Source organism: Blastomyces dermatitidis (assembly GCF_000003525.1).
Source record: "Blastomyces dermatitidis ER-3 genomic scaffold supercont1.2, whole genome shotgun sequence".
NCBI classification, from domain to species: domain Eukaryota; kingdom Fungi; phylum Ascomycota; class Eurotiomycetes; order Onygenales; family Ajellomycetaceae; genus Blastomyces; species Blastomyces dermatitidis.
Window position 1 is genome coordinate 4,203,160 of NW_025544775.1, and position 14,803 is coordinate 4,217,962.

General features: G+C 37.6%; 4 protein-coding genes across 4 annotated transcripts; 1 reads left to right on the forward strand and 3 right to left on the reverse strand.

Moving 5' to 3' along the window:
• Positions 1–2,048: 2,048 nt before the first annotated feature.
• BDCG_16450 (uncharacterized protein) lies at positions 2,049–2,459 on the reverse strand (the record flags this gene model as incomplete). The annotated part of the gene is made up of 1 exon (XM_045425681.1): positions 2,049–2,459. The coding sequence occupies one exon, from the start codon at positions 2,457–2,459 to the stop codon at positions 2,049–2,051; it is 411 nt and encodes a 136-aa protein (XP_045279796.1).
• A 6-nt stretch (positions 2,460–2,465) lies between these two features.
• On the reverse strand, positions 2,466–2,931 carry BDCG_16451 (uncharacterized protein; the record flags this gene model as incomplete). Its single annotated transcript, XM_045425682.1, has 2 exons — positions 2,913–2,931; positions 2,466–2,782 (listed from the first exon to the last, which is right to left on the reverse strand). The coding sequence occupies exon 2, from the start codon at positions 2,763–2,765 to the stop codon at positions 2,466–2,468; it is 300 nt and encodes a 99-aa protein (XP_045279797.1). The 5' UTR covers positions 2,766–2,782; positions 2,913–2,931.
• Positions 2,932–4,039: 1,108 nt separating this feature from the next.
• BDCG_01864 (uncharacterized protein) lies at positions 4,040–5,665 on the reverse strand (the record flags this gene model as incomplete). Its single annotated transcript, XM_045417410.1, has 2 exons — positions 4,040–5,242; positions 5,294–5,665. 2 exons carry the CDS (start codon positions 5,663–5,665, stop codon positions 4,040–4,042), a joined length of 1,575 nt encoding a protein of 524 aa, XP_045274230.1.
• Positions 5,666–12,036: 6,371 nt separating this feature from the next.
• BDCG_16452 (uncharacterized protein) lies at positions 12,037–12,261 on the forward strand (the record flags this gene model as incomplete). The annotated part of the gene is made up of 1 exon (XM_045425683.1): positions 12,037–12,261. One exon carries the CDS (start codon positions 12,037–12,039, stop codon positions 12,259–12,261), a length of 225 nt encoding a protein of 74 aa, XP_045279798.1.
• Positions 12,262–14,803: the final 2,542 nt, after the last annotated feature.

A 14,803-nucleotide genomic window follows, 5' to 3' on the forward strand; every position in this document is an offset into this window, starting at 1 on the left:
GCTGTCAAGCCGGTAATGAGATTCTTCATCAATCTGGCAGGGGGTGGAAAAACACTTTTCGACGGGAATGACACCCCCACTAGAGGGGGTGCAAGTTATTGATTGAGTATAACAGACAATGCAACCTGTTTATATGACACTGAGTTGATGAATTGCAATTTGATTGAAAAAGAGGAAATCATGATGAAATATGTTAGTTCTACAGTGAACATAGCTGATGAGCTCACCAAGTCACTGGCGAAGCCTGCGTTTGAAGATTTTGTCAAAAGAATTGGTTTGAAAGAGATCAGAAAGGAATGATTGAATGATAATAATAATACAGTGAATCAGTGGATTTTGCATGTATTTCTTGATTTTTACAGTTATTACTGTACAGATGCCTTTCCTAATAAGGAAATCAGGGTCCGATTGATGTAATTAATTATTATTGCATTTTCAAAAGATTTGAGGATGGGGGAGGCCCCAGGTGGCGGCTTATAGGCCACGGTGTAGCAAGGGGAGGTGTTGGTGATTACTACACCTACCCTAGTCACGTGCCACCCCAACCTATTCATTTAGTGTAACTCGCGTAGTTAGATTACAACACAACAACGTTATCCTCCAAGATATCCGGAGATCTCGTGACCGTCGGATAAATAATAATCCACAAATTATTCTGACTGCCTGCCAGCAATATGTCATGCCTCCCTTCGAATGACAACAATACAGCAGCATCTACAGCAAACTCAGACTCCTCGCTTTCATGTCAGAATGGGTGAATTCATTGCTTAGAGAGGATAGGCTCCTACAATGGACGATTATCAGAGACTCGTCGTGGCTCAATTCTTCGAGCCACTACCAAACCTCTCCCAGATATCGTGCCACCAGTTTGTCTTGCATCATATTGCCCCGATCCTTCTTCCCAACACTACCGGCAAGGTAGACGTTCAACCTAGCCCTTTCCAGGGAAGCATGAGCTACACCGCTATACTACATACTCATTCCACGCATGCTGATCATCGCATTGCCGTCCAGTTCCGAAGCGACAAGCAAGACCTCTTCGGAGTCACCGAAGCTAGCCGCATTCATGGATCTCTTGTGCCCTTGGTAACATACCAGGGCATGTACGAAGGCCTCTTTGTGTATACATCACCTTTTGCAGAAGGGACACCGTACATCAGTGTCTTGATGTCTTCTCAGGACTTTAAACTGCCGCTCCAAAAGAAGATGGTAACTGTCATGGACCTTGCAGACCTCGTCACTCGGGGAGCCAGAGCGAACACTACTATATCCGACACTACTATATCCGACCTCACCTCTACTCTTGAAGAAATTCACCATACGGTCAATAACTACACTTTCCGACACAAACCCCTCAGAAACAGAATTTCTGCTTGTATCAGCAAGCTCTTACCACAGCTACGCGATCTTGCTGCCCTCCCTGTCACCCTTACCCACCAGGATCTCGCCCCATTCAATTACCTTATCGACGATTCTACCGGTCGGGTTCAAGCTGTACTGGACTGGGATGGTGCTCTATATCTCCCAGTTGGGTCGAATTTCTATTTCATGGATAGCCTTTTCGGGTTCATGACCCCAAGTGGTTGGCAGGACACGGAGGATCGTCAGGAACTCGAGGCAGCGTTTTACAATCGGGCTCTGGCTAGTCTTGCTACACAGGGGCTTGGGGGAGTAACAAGAGAGCAACTGGAGTCGCAGAAAGCGATCGGGATGTTGCTGTATGGTGTGGAACGGCTTCTCAAGTTCAAAGACGAACGAGCGGAGCACTATCTAGATGGATATCTTCGGGGGTTATCTTTCATGAACGGGCTCATGTTCTCGTATTAGCTCAGTATCTGGACGGGACCTTGATGCGTGGGAGTCTAAGAATATGTATATTCGAAAGGATATTGAGAGCCATGCCGGCATCCGAGGAAATAGAAAACTAGCAATGTATGATTGCGCCTGTGCTCAATTTCTAGTTCTAACAGAGATAGCGAAACGAACACTCGAGGGGGCGCCCTGGCAAAAGATGGATCTTGATGCAGGAAGGGGGGAGATTCTTAAAACTAAGACTCTTCTCCGGCAGCATCTAACCGGGGCATAACCTTGACTTCATGCTCAGTGTAGGGCTTCGAATCCCGAAACACCTTGTGATTGCCAGAGTTCATAGGGGCACAGACGTTATTCCCCTTGCACTCAACAATCCCGTGTTCATTGACATGGAAGCTCCATCCAGTGATGACAGGTTCACTCGCCTTAATCTCTTCTTCGGGGGTAAGGCGAAGAGGGACACTGATGGTGCCGCGTCCACTAGGATGTGTGAACTCAACGAAGTCTTCTCTGTCTGCAGAGTTCGGGATGATCGAGAACCGTTTCTCGAGGCTGTGAGCTTTGAGAAACTCGGCAAGGTCCGAAGCGAAAGCTGTGTCGATCTGAGTTGCCTCACCGCTGGCATCGTACTCGAATGCCTGGAACATTCCATTTCAGTTGAGGAACCACGAGTTCGGCGCAATCTTGTCCATGTCGACGCTCGAAATAGTCTTTGGGATGCAGATATCAGACTCGGGGGACCGGACCTTGTGAAACATCACAGTTCCGTCTTGGAGTGTGTCGTGGCGATGGAGAAGCCCGACTCCTAGCTTCATATGCATGCTGTGCCTGACAAAGATATCCGCGATAGCTGTCAAGGTCGCCTTGTCCACCTCCTTTTCCTGTTCTTCGAAGGTCTTGATTGTATTGAAAGAGAGGGCATCCAAGACAGCACTCTTTACTGCGACAGCCATGATATTGGCAGGTCTCACTGTTTTATCATTGATGTTAGCGATTACTGCTTGCAGGACGGTAGGTGACTCAAGCACCTGTGCGTTACTCTTTACGTCGATGAAGATAGGGCAGAAGTGATGCTTGACATTGAGCGGAATATGCAATACCTTCTCGTGACGTGGAGATATGAAGCCCACAACAAGCGGAGTGATCAGTATGCTTCGATGAAAATTTTGCGCTGGGCAACTAGCCTGGGCCAGGAGAGAATGGAAGAAAGCGGAAGGGAAGGAAGGTCTGTATTTATCTGAGAAACGGTCAACATTGGTAGAGTCGGGGCAGGCCAAATATCGCGTCAGCGGGGAACCCTGTCATCAGGCATGATAAGTCCAAAATTGCAGCGGCTAATAGTCCCATCTCTCCGGAGTGATGGAGAGCAAAGATCCACTCCAGCTGAAAAAGATTTGAGCCGCAACCACCTATTCTTGGCCTGAGAGCTTCTTGGGTCCTGCTGACGTGGCATGCAGCACGGGGTTTCGCAATGACAAATATGCTGCACGAACGGTGAACTGTGGAAGGAAATAGATGGTAATTTGAACAGCCATGCAATTCGTTAGCTCGAGGCTGTGCCCTTGTTTCCCCGCCAATGACCATGCCAGTTGGTTGAGATCCGCTTCGATCCGCCAATGAGGGGAGAGTTCTCCCAGAGCCCAAACATTCCCGCGATCTGTGGCTGACTTCCGGGCCGGTCCGTCAACGAAGTGGGCTACTTCAGATCGTTGCTGCTGCCTTGCGAACGGGAAGGCCGGAACTGACCTATGTGAACCAAACGATTGGCTATGGGTGGGATTTCCCTCCGCTCTCGTCATTCAATGACGACTCAACACTCCGAACGCCAAGTTAGATGAATGCCCGTCGTGCTTGGGTTTGACTACTGCTCGCGGATTTTGAAGCTTACATTGAGTGAAGATTCGCGGTCGACGACAGGATGATTGGTCATCAAGTCTTGGCGGTAAACCTTGGCACAATGTACGCCCGACGATCTCAACGTCGAGGCAGCGGCCTTACCTGCATCTCCAAAGTGGGGGGCATCAGCCTTAAATTCGATCGCAATGCTCATTGCATTGTTTGGAGAATAAAATCAGTGCCTCTACAAATGGAGCCCAAATGATGGGGCCGAAGAGATCAAAAAACCATTCAAATTTCTAACGGAGACTGATTACACAAGCAGGGGGTAGAACAATTCGCAGTAAGTGCGTACGCTAAATGCAAAGCATCGGCTCATGTGCATTTGCCTTCAGTTTGGAAGCTTGGGAGACTTGTCGCTAGTTGTGTGGCTGGCCGCATCGCCAGCAGTGCCAAGGGACTCAGTGGCACGGATCCTCGGCTTCTTTCCGCGAGGCCCTTCTTCTCCATATTCAATTGGAGCCGCGAAGCTCCATTGGACATCTTGATGCTCATCAGGCTCCGTTGAGCCATCGGAATCATCCAAAATGGGTGTCAAATCAGAAGCCGCCTGGTTCTGGGAGGTAGAAGAATGTTGAGAGCAAGCCTCAGAGAGTCTTTTGTTTGCCATCCCAATAAATTCATCCCTCTTTTCCTTTGCCCAATCTCGGGCGTTTCGATATGCACAAGCTCCTTGCCGAAACGTCTCAGAGGTATCAGTCAGGGAATATGATCGAAGCTGGGTCATAAAATATTCGGGATGACTATCTGGAATTTTAGGCTTTCCAATGTGGGTGGTGTATAGCTTTAGTGTACCGCCATGGTAAATCGAGGTAAGAGTGTAAGCATTGCGATCGTAGGTCGGTCCATCTTGCTGGTAGAATTGTAGAGAATGCATACCCCGAGCTCCCAATGCACCATCATAGCATGCCTGCCGTGTAGCTACAGAGAGAGATCCATCGGGGCCCTTTGCCTCCAAAAAGAAGTTCGGCACCATTGGGAGATCATCCTGTGTTGATGGGACAATATGGCGACTAAGATCTTCGCGGATTTGATGATTGAGCTGTTCAGGTCGCGCGCCATAGAAGTGGTCAGGTTTGCCTGAAGCTAGTGTACCATTAGTTAAGGGCGAAAGGTTTCCAAATGGGTAATCCCCTCCAACACATTTATGATCGCCGATATCGCCATCAATAATCGGAATCACTGAACTTATAACCGGCTTCTCCTTAGATGCATGTGCATCTGCACGGGCAAAGTTTTCAAATGCCTCCTCAGAGAATCTTGATGGTGAAAGAGAAGCTCGGGGTTGAGCCAATCTTTCATTGATTTCTTGCAGGTTTCTCGGTTTTTCTGGTCTTTGGCCATCTGGATACTCATAACCGTGCGGGTAAACTCCGTGGTCAATTAAATGCTGTTGAAAATTCCTACTAAAAGCTGAGGTGCTCGAAGTTCTTGTGGTTGCCTTTGTGCCTCTCGAGGTTGATGACAGAGGAGATTCTGCTCGACGTTTCCTACGGTGGGAACTGGGTGTCCTTGAGCTCATCGGGATAGGGTACTAGAACCAGGTTAGTACCTCCAGGATGGGTTTGAGTTCAAAGTAACATACATTTCTCAAATCAGACAGATCAGGCCCTCCCAATCTCGAGAATCTCTTTATCTCCTTTGGGTGACTAGATGAACAATCACAGAGAAAGCCAGGAAGTAGGACAGGCTCTTCGGGACAACAACGGTAAAGTTTTTGACCAATGTGAAACTGCCGAGTGATGGGCCTATGAAGCGGTCGCTGCAGATCTGAAGAGCTGTTTTGTCGGTCGAATTCTTTTATCGCACTCCTGGTTAAATGAACATTTGACAAATTATCCCAATAAGCTTGGGGGTGGCAGGATTTCCGTCTCTTCGGCTGATGGTCCAATGTTTCGGAAGGATGTTCGAGATGCTGCCGCTTGCAGGGATGATGGAGTGTTTCCAAAGAAGGCATATGGTGCTCAGAGAGAGTTGACGCTTCGAGGAAGTAAAAAGGAAGAGCAAGAAAGGCTTTTAAATAATTCAACAGAGGTCCAACAACGTTGCCGTCAAGGTACGAAATGTGCCACACTGAAACACGATTGCAAGGGCTCTGTGGAAGGCCAAGGCCCTAACCCAAAAGAGGATTAGTCGTTTAATGGGGATGATCGACAGAAATTCAGAGTCTAGGCTGAAATTGGTTAGCTTATTGTGATGGGTTTTTGTCCCCTCCCATTTGCCAGCGAAAGCCCTTTGTCAGGAAAAAGAGGTTATACACTACTGAACGCCACCAACATCGTATTACTACAATATTTCTCATCATCATCAGCTTACTGTAGAATAGTTGAAGGTTGTGTATTGATAGATCTATCTACAAGAACATAATATAGTGGTGGGTTATGTAATCTAGTGAGATTGCTAACTGCAATGACTGTAAGAGTCAACACTCTCTCTTAAGATAATAAGAATCACATACAAAAACACTCAAATCATCAAGATAGTCTGTCAAAATCAAATACAAATGTTAAATTAAACATTTCCAACTTTTATATCTGTAAGATCTAGTAAAATCATGAATTGTGTAAATATTACAGTGTTTAGAGATTTAGTGAGTTTATTCACTACTATCTGAGTAATGAGAATATATTTTAAATCAATGATTTTCTAATTTAACTGTTAATATAAAAAATAAAAATATGTATTAATGTGCTTACTTCAGACTGTAATAACTGTTATCTTTGTGAGATCTATAATACTCTTATTATCAGTGAGAATCTGTATCAGAGATATAGTAATGAAATCAAGCTTAATTATAAGATTCTGAATTCATATTATCTCACAGACTGTCTCACTAAGAGTCATATATTCAGTCTTATTGAAACTTAGAGATATATAAGATTGCTTGACTGAATATCATGAAATTAAGCTATCTATGAGCTTAAAAATATAGCTGAATTTTGATTTTCTATTATTATTCAAGAAATCAGCTCAATCAGAATCTGTGTAGCTGAAGAGTAGATAGAAATCATCAGAGAAATCAGAGATAATGAAAAGATTAGTAGAAATAAAAAGATTAATAGAAATGAATCTCTCATACAGATTATATTCATAGAAAATACTCAGATTCATGATCTCTTTTAAATAATATATAATATGTAATAGAGTCTTTTAATATTGAGATATTAAATCAATGTTCTGTTGAGTAAGTAGTGAGACAGTGTGTGATATCAGAATGTGTTTTAACTACAAGATATTACAAATAACTCACATTATATTAATATCACTAAATTATGAAATCAGTCTCTTTCTCAGATATAGAGAAATTATTAATACAGAATTTATTCTTCATTGATATTCTGATAACAGCTGTATTATCAAGATAGAAATCTTTAATAAGATATTTAATATATTGATAATATATCAAATCAATTCTCTTATCTGAATAATTGATCTTTATACTTAAATACTTGATAGACTGATGTAGATTCTTGACTTTTAATTTCTCACTGAGTATACTCACTAGTCAATCAGCACTCTTAGAAGCTTTGAATATGATGTTGAGATTATTAATGTAAATTGTCATATAGAGATGATATCTGAATGTATAATATCAGAGTACTGAATCATGAGTACTGACTGTAAATTCAAGATTACTTAACAGAGCTGTTAAGTAATTATATCAGATTTTTACTGCAGAGTTCAGATTGTATAGACTATTCTCAACTGTGCAGACAAGTATTTTCAGTGAATCTGTCTCAAATTCAGTGAGTTGTCTTATATAGACCTTTTTAGTGAGATGCTTATGAAGATATATTATCACTATATTCACTTAACAGAGTGTTCAACTGCATAGTACTGCTATTATAAAAAGAATATAAGTAATAGTATCAGTGATGACAGAAGTGTAGATCTCTTCTCTAGAATTCTTCTTAAATCAGTTATTATAAATCACTCAACATAATTTTTTAAGAATATTATCAGAATCAGTATTCAGATCTGTGAGCCTATCTTTCTCAAGAAATACTCAATAATCTGAAGTAATCAGTTCATCTCTCAGAATATCAGATCTAGAAATCAAACTTCATATATTATATCTCTTCAGATTGATAATCTTGTATTACATGAACTTCTTTCAATAATCTTCTACTCTGTCTAGTCAAGATGTGACATTCTTGTAGAACTTTGAGAGGTTATCTGTAATAAGACTTGAAGTGTAAGTAGTCAGTGATTTCACAGGCTGCAATCATATGAAATTCAGATCATCAATATCAGAAGTGTTTTCATTATTAACTAGGTGAATATCAGGTTCTGATACACTGATATTATTAGTGAGTGTCACAGATGTGACAACTGATTTAATAACATAATTAATGAGTTTCACAGATGTAACAATCAGTTTTTCAGTGATCAGAAATCTCATATCACTACTGACAATAATCTTATCAGATTCAGAATGTCATAGATGATATATTAATGTATCACTGAATTCAATGATATAATAGAAATCAGCATGTGAAGAAAGCTTATTCATGAGCTGCTGAGATTTATGCAAGTGAACAAAAACCTCTGTACTTAATCAGTGAAAATGCCTCACATTCAGCAGAGTATTTGTAAGTGCATATCAAGAAATCTTATATGAACTTAGAATCACAGAAATCTCTGCAGTAGAGAATCAAAATTTTGAGTTGTAAAGAACTGTAGATATAAGAGTATTATTAATTATTGTAATCACTGTCTCTAGAACATCTGCTCAGAACTTCTTAGAGAGATTTTCTTTCAAAAGAGCAGCTCTAATCTGTTTCATAATAGTGCAGATTTCATATTCAGAAACATTATTCTAATATGATGAATGTGATACTGTTGATTCTCATTTGATACTATATGAATTCATAACTGTGTGCATACATGTGAATTGAAAAACATCATTAATATCAGTTTGTAGAAAAGCAGAGACTGTATATCTGAGATTATTCATAAATCTGAGCCACAACTCAAAGTATTGAACAGTCTCATTCTTGAACTTTAAAAAATATACTCAATGATAGCAAGTCACATTGTAGATGATAAGCATTCAGTATTTGATTCTCTGATGAGACTCTAAGAGATGATCAGAGAGGTCTTTCAATGTACATTCATCATCTACAAGGTTAATATGAACCTTCTCAATGAATTGAATAGATCTAGACATCAGTGTTTTCAAATAATCTCACATTATATCTGTCTTGACACATTTCTTATAAAAGAACTTAGTCTTAGAATCTTTAATAGTGACTTCAGTATCAGAATCCTTGACCATAGTAATTATAGCATCAGTGTGAATGTGACTGAGATCACAGTGCTAGTTCAAAAGAGTCTTTGATATTCTTGTGTTCTTGAGACCTGTATTCAGAACTGTAGAATCAATGTTATTAACAGTAGTAGCAGTGGCCACAGAAAGATCAACTTTTCGGTCAAAATCATACTTGTGAGATATCATCGCAATATACTTGACTATCTTGTTCAGATGATTGAGATTCTCATTGAACTTCTATTCATTGATCTTATATATATTGTTCTGAGCAGTCTGAACTGTATGAAAAATAACACTGTTCAGAGCTCTGCAAATGAAAAATGAGAGAATAGTGAAAGACAATGTAAATCAGAATCCCTGATCTTCAAGCTTTGTAAATAAGAGCAGATTAACTGTAATATTAGAAATATAGTGAACATTCTGCAAGTTAATATCATCATTCTCAATCTTCAAGATGACAGTTTCAATCTTCTTGACAAACTCAGTTCTCTCAGTGATAGAATCAATAGAGATGTTATAATTAAAAGATTTGATATTTGAAAAAGAATAAAGCTCATCTGTCATATTCAGACTTACACATGTGTTCAAATATCAAGATCTAGAGAATGGTTTTTCAGTGACTGTGAAAGAGAAATAGAACTCAATCTTTGTAATTGCTGCATTTACTACTGATTGAGAACTCATCAAATCATTCTTCTTTTCTTTCTTCTTATCATCCTTCTTTTTCTTTTTATCAGAGTGTAAGATGAAACATCTGTCAACAGTATGTTCATATCTTCTGCAGTGAGTGTACTTTCATACAGGTGTGCTTTTGTCCTTATCTTTGTCCTTATCTTTGTTCTTTTTCACAGTCACAGAATCGGCCTGAGGCTGCTTTTTCTACTTGATAATGATCTTCTTGAATGTACAATTGATCAGTTGCTTCATCAAATCATTGATATCAATGTTGACAATGAGTCTCTGATCAGTGAAGAAAAACTCATTCAAATATGTCTTGACAAATGATCTTTGATAATCTTGTAGATTGTTAAGAAAAAGATCATGATATACATTCTCAGTGCTCTGACAGAGCTTCTTGTAACAGATAATAAGATAGTGAAAATATCTCTGAAAAGTAAGATAATCATTCTTCTTGACTTATAATTTTATCAATTTCTTGAAGATATTAACTCATTCTTCAGTCAGTGATATTGTATATTCAACATTGATCTTGTCTCACAGAGCTGCAGTATTGTCAGCTTTCAAGGTTTCAATAGTGATTCAAACATTTTCAACAAGACTTGATAGCATACATCTATATAGAGACTTGAAATGAATCCTTCACTTCTTGAAGTTGATATAACATGTAAAAGAGAATTCTCATTGAGTTCTCAATAGAATGTCAGTTTCATTAATAACTTTCACATCAGTCAACATATCAACACATCATACTTTATAATTAGAGCTATTAAATATGATTACTGATTTAGTGTCTAGTGCATATTTGACTTTCTTCTGATATTTCTGTAACTCATTTCTCATAGTGTCTCTTTGTGCAGAGACAGATATAGTGAGATGTTAAGTGATTTCAGCTGCAGTCATCTGATTCTGTAGTATCATCTGTATAAGATTCATAAGATTGCCTGCGATGCAATAGATAGATTGATTCAAATCATTATTAAAAGTCAGCATTCTGAGAATGAGAAATAGTGAAGAATTTAATGAATTGAAATGAACAGATTCTGTAGATAGATGTTAACTCTGCTTTTCTTTATTCTGAAGTTTCTTCATTGTCTCATCATTAAATTTCATACTCTGGTGAAAACTGATCTCAGTCTCATCTTGCAAGTTAGAAGCCTTCTCATAATAAGTGATTATTCTATCAATGAGTCATCTAGTGAAGTGTGTGATTCTGAGTCTTGAGCTGAACTCTGAAGTAACAGATGTATCACTTATATTGAGATGACTCTGCTTCTTCTAGATGTATAAAAAAAAAAAAAAAAAAAAAAGTGATATTCTTCACAATGAAGAATGCACTTTCTCAAAAATATAAAGTATATAAATTCACTGACTGACAGATTCAGGGAAAATAAAATATCTCTAATAAAGAGTGAGAGTCTTTTCAAAAAAGATGAACTATTCATGTTAAAAAAATGTTGATATAATGTTCTAAAAAGAAAAATGTGTCATTCAGACTATAATCTGTAGAATAGTTGAAGATTGTGTATTAATAGATCTATCTACAAGAACATAATATAGTAGTGAGTCACGTGATCTAGTGGGATCGCTAACCGCAACAGCTGTAAGAGTCAACACTTACTACAATGCTCATCTAATACTCACTTATACTAGCTCTCTTAGCTCATATATATATTTTACTATAAATAGCTCCATCTTTTGTATGAAATAGATATATTAGATAGTGCACAGATAATATAACAAGCAGATCTTGATATAAATAAAATTTATATGTCTTTAACATATTCATCTGTGACACTCAATTCGACAGTTATAAGTCTATAAGCAGTATCTGAAGAGAAGCACGATACATCAATTTCAATTCTCATTCAAATTTGACAACAATCATTCAAACTGAGACAATTGATTCTCATTCATATACAGTCCGATCTACTCAACTGTTATACTCAATCTCAATCCTCATTCAAACTGATAACTATCATTCAAACTGAGACGATTGATTCTCATTCGTATACAGTTCAATCTACTCAATTATCATACTCAATTCTCAGTAAGCAGCATCTGAAGAGAAGCGCGATACACCGATTTCAATTCTCATTCAAATTTGACAACAATCATTCAAACTGAGACAATTATACACTGATTTCAATTCTCATTCAAACTGATAACTATTATTTGAACTGAGATGATAGATTCTCACTCATATATGTTCTGATATACTTGACTGTTATACACTCTGAATTCTGATCATATCTATTCTCAAATACTTGAATCAATTCCTCAATTCATTCAATATAACTGATATAACAGACAAGACAATGTCTAGTGCAACTGTACACCTTAGCGTTTCTGAAGATTGAAAACTTTGGTACAAGCATATGCTAGAATATACAAAGAACAAGAAGATATCAGACTTCATCAATCTTGATAAACCTGATATCTTCTCTGAACTAGAAGAACCTCTGAAACCCGAGTGTTCAGAAGAAGTCACTGCAGAGGTCAAGATAGCATATAATATCAAGGTCACTGCGTGGAAAATCAAATATATGAAATATGAGAAATTGAATGAAGGTATGTGTAACGTGGCGGAACTGAAGCAGTGACTAGTTGGCAGTGATATGTAGAGGTAGTTGTTTGAAAAGCTGTATAAGTGAGCTTAACTATCTTGCTTAAATAGTGAGCTTGTAGACTACAGAGTTATTGCAAGAATATCACAGATATGATACTTAGTATACTAAGAAGATTGTATAAGACACACAGTAACTCTTGTATATATTTCAGTAGAAGAAAAACAAATCACTGACTTCTTTAATAAGAAGTCAGCATCTAGCTATTCTATATAGATAATGAGTGAATATTCTTCTCTTATTTCATAAGTGAGAATAGTCAGAGCAATACCTCAGTAGTATCTCATTGCTAAGAAAGAGTAATCTGCTGACCTTATATAGAAGCAGAGTTCTTATATTCATCAATCAGATCTTTCTATGATATATTCAAATAATATTATAGAGTGATTGAAAACTAGTTCAGATAGAATGAAATTATTCACATGAAAGCAATGAGTTATGTGAAACTGTAACAGAGTCTTAACACAGCTGAGAGTATGATAATGTTCTCTTCTTTAAGAGCATAGTCTCTATACTCTCAAGATTATCAGATTAGAAATTATCTTTATTGTATAGTAATAGTTATCAACTGATTAACAGTACATATACTGTGTATAATATAAAGAAATAGATGAGTTTTTCTGCTGACTGTATAGATCTTCTTTTCTCATCTTCATTCAAATCAAATATGTGATAAGTGAGTTTCTTATATATCAATTTAAAATATGAAAAATGTAGTTAATAAGTGACTTACAGATCTTTCAATATATTCTGTTCTATATATGAAATTCTCTGTAAAAGTGATGTATTTTTAGAGACAAAGCTAACAGTAGTGACAGGATTTTTTGAAAAGATCTTTCTCTCTGTGAATCATTTTTCTTTTCTTCTCTTTAATTGCAACAGTGAGTGTATGAGAGTATTGTCTTTTCTCATCTTCATTCAAATCAAATATGTGATAAGTGAGTTTCTTATATATCAATTTAAAATATGAAAAATGTAGTTAATAAGTGACTTACAGATCTTTCAATATATTCTGTTCTATATATGAAATTCTCTGTAAAAGTGATGTATTTTTAGAGACAAAGCTAACAGTAGTGACAGGATTTTTTGAAAAGATCTTTCTCTCTGTGAATCATTTTTCTTTTCTTCTCTTTAATTGCAACAGTGAGTGTATGAGAGTATTATTCTTGAAGAATAATTAAGAGCTTATTCTGACATTTTCTAATGAGTAAATGTCTTTATGATGCAGCTGCAGTCTTCATTATTATCAAGAATGCCAGGTTGATGACAGAGATGATATTAATGAGCTGTGAGAGCACTGCTCTCATTGTCACATCTTCTCTCTCTTCTACATCTCTTGTGACTGCAGTGATAGTTGCTATGCCTTGCAGTGAGATGTCATTTCTTCTACTGACTGATGTGTCTGTGTTCAGTTCATTCTCTGCCTTTCTCACCATCATTGTGATGATGCCTCTTTCTTCAGCTAATACAGTGACATATAACCCTGTGTGATCATTCAGAGAGAAACCTGAAAAGAGCTTGATTTCAGAAACAGTAACTCTGAGAAGCTCAATTCATAGTTCTTCTCTCACATGTCTGAGCTCTGCTTAAGATGCTGCTAAGTTGAGTCTGCAGAATTCTGCAGTTTCTTCATCTTCTCTCTGTAAGAAGGCTTTAGTGCAGTCTCTAGTCAGCACTGCTACTTATCTATACTATACTAAGCAGCTGAAGAAAAGAGAGATTTTATACACTTATTTCTTCTTTCACTTCTGTTATTTTCATTGCATCTGTAATAATAACTTCTATCTCTCTGTAAGTATTATCTACTCTACAAGAAGACATCATATTAGCTCTGACAAGAAGCTCAGATGCTTAAGTAATATAGAGTGAGAGTCTCAGAACTTCAAGTATTAATAGATTTTATCAAGACTGAGAAGGTCTCTCTTACTCATCTGTAAAAGAAGATAAAAGTATGAATCTTCAAGATAAAAAAATATCTCAGAATGACTGACTTTAAGAAGAGATCAGTCAATATCATCATTGAAAGTATCACAGAGATTAATCACTGATTAAAGAGAATCTCACTTCAGTTGAAGCAGATGACTGAGATACTTTATAAGTTAATAAGTTGACATTTTCAGTATCTCTTATACTCTTCTGTAATATGCTTCTCTGCAGTGCTGCAGTACTAACTTCTCAGCAGATAAAGATGCTGATGTCAGAGACTTCAACAGTGAAGAATGAGTTTGATAAGAATGTAATTATTAATAAGTAGACTCTGAAGTTCTCTCTTTTTACTTTTTCAGTAAGCTGCAGTCTCATTAGAATAGCAGCAGCTTGCAGATTAATAATATTAATCTTTTTTATTAATTTTAAATATCTCTTTTCTCTAACTGCTTCAGAAATTTTACACTTGTGTAGTCTCATTAAACTTCTAAAAAATCCTTTAAGAGAAGATAGAAGAAAAGTGCTACAGAGTCTATAAGATATCAGCTCATTACTATGAGATTATCTCTAAAAAACTCTTTGAGAAAAATAA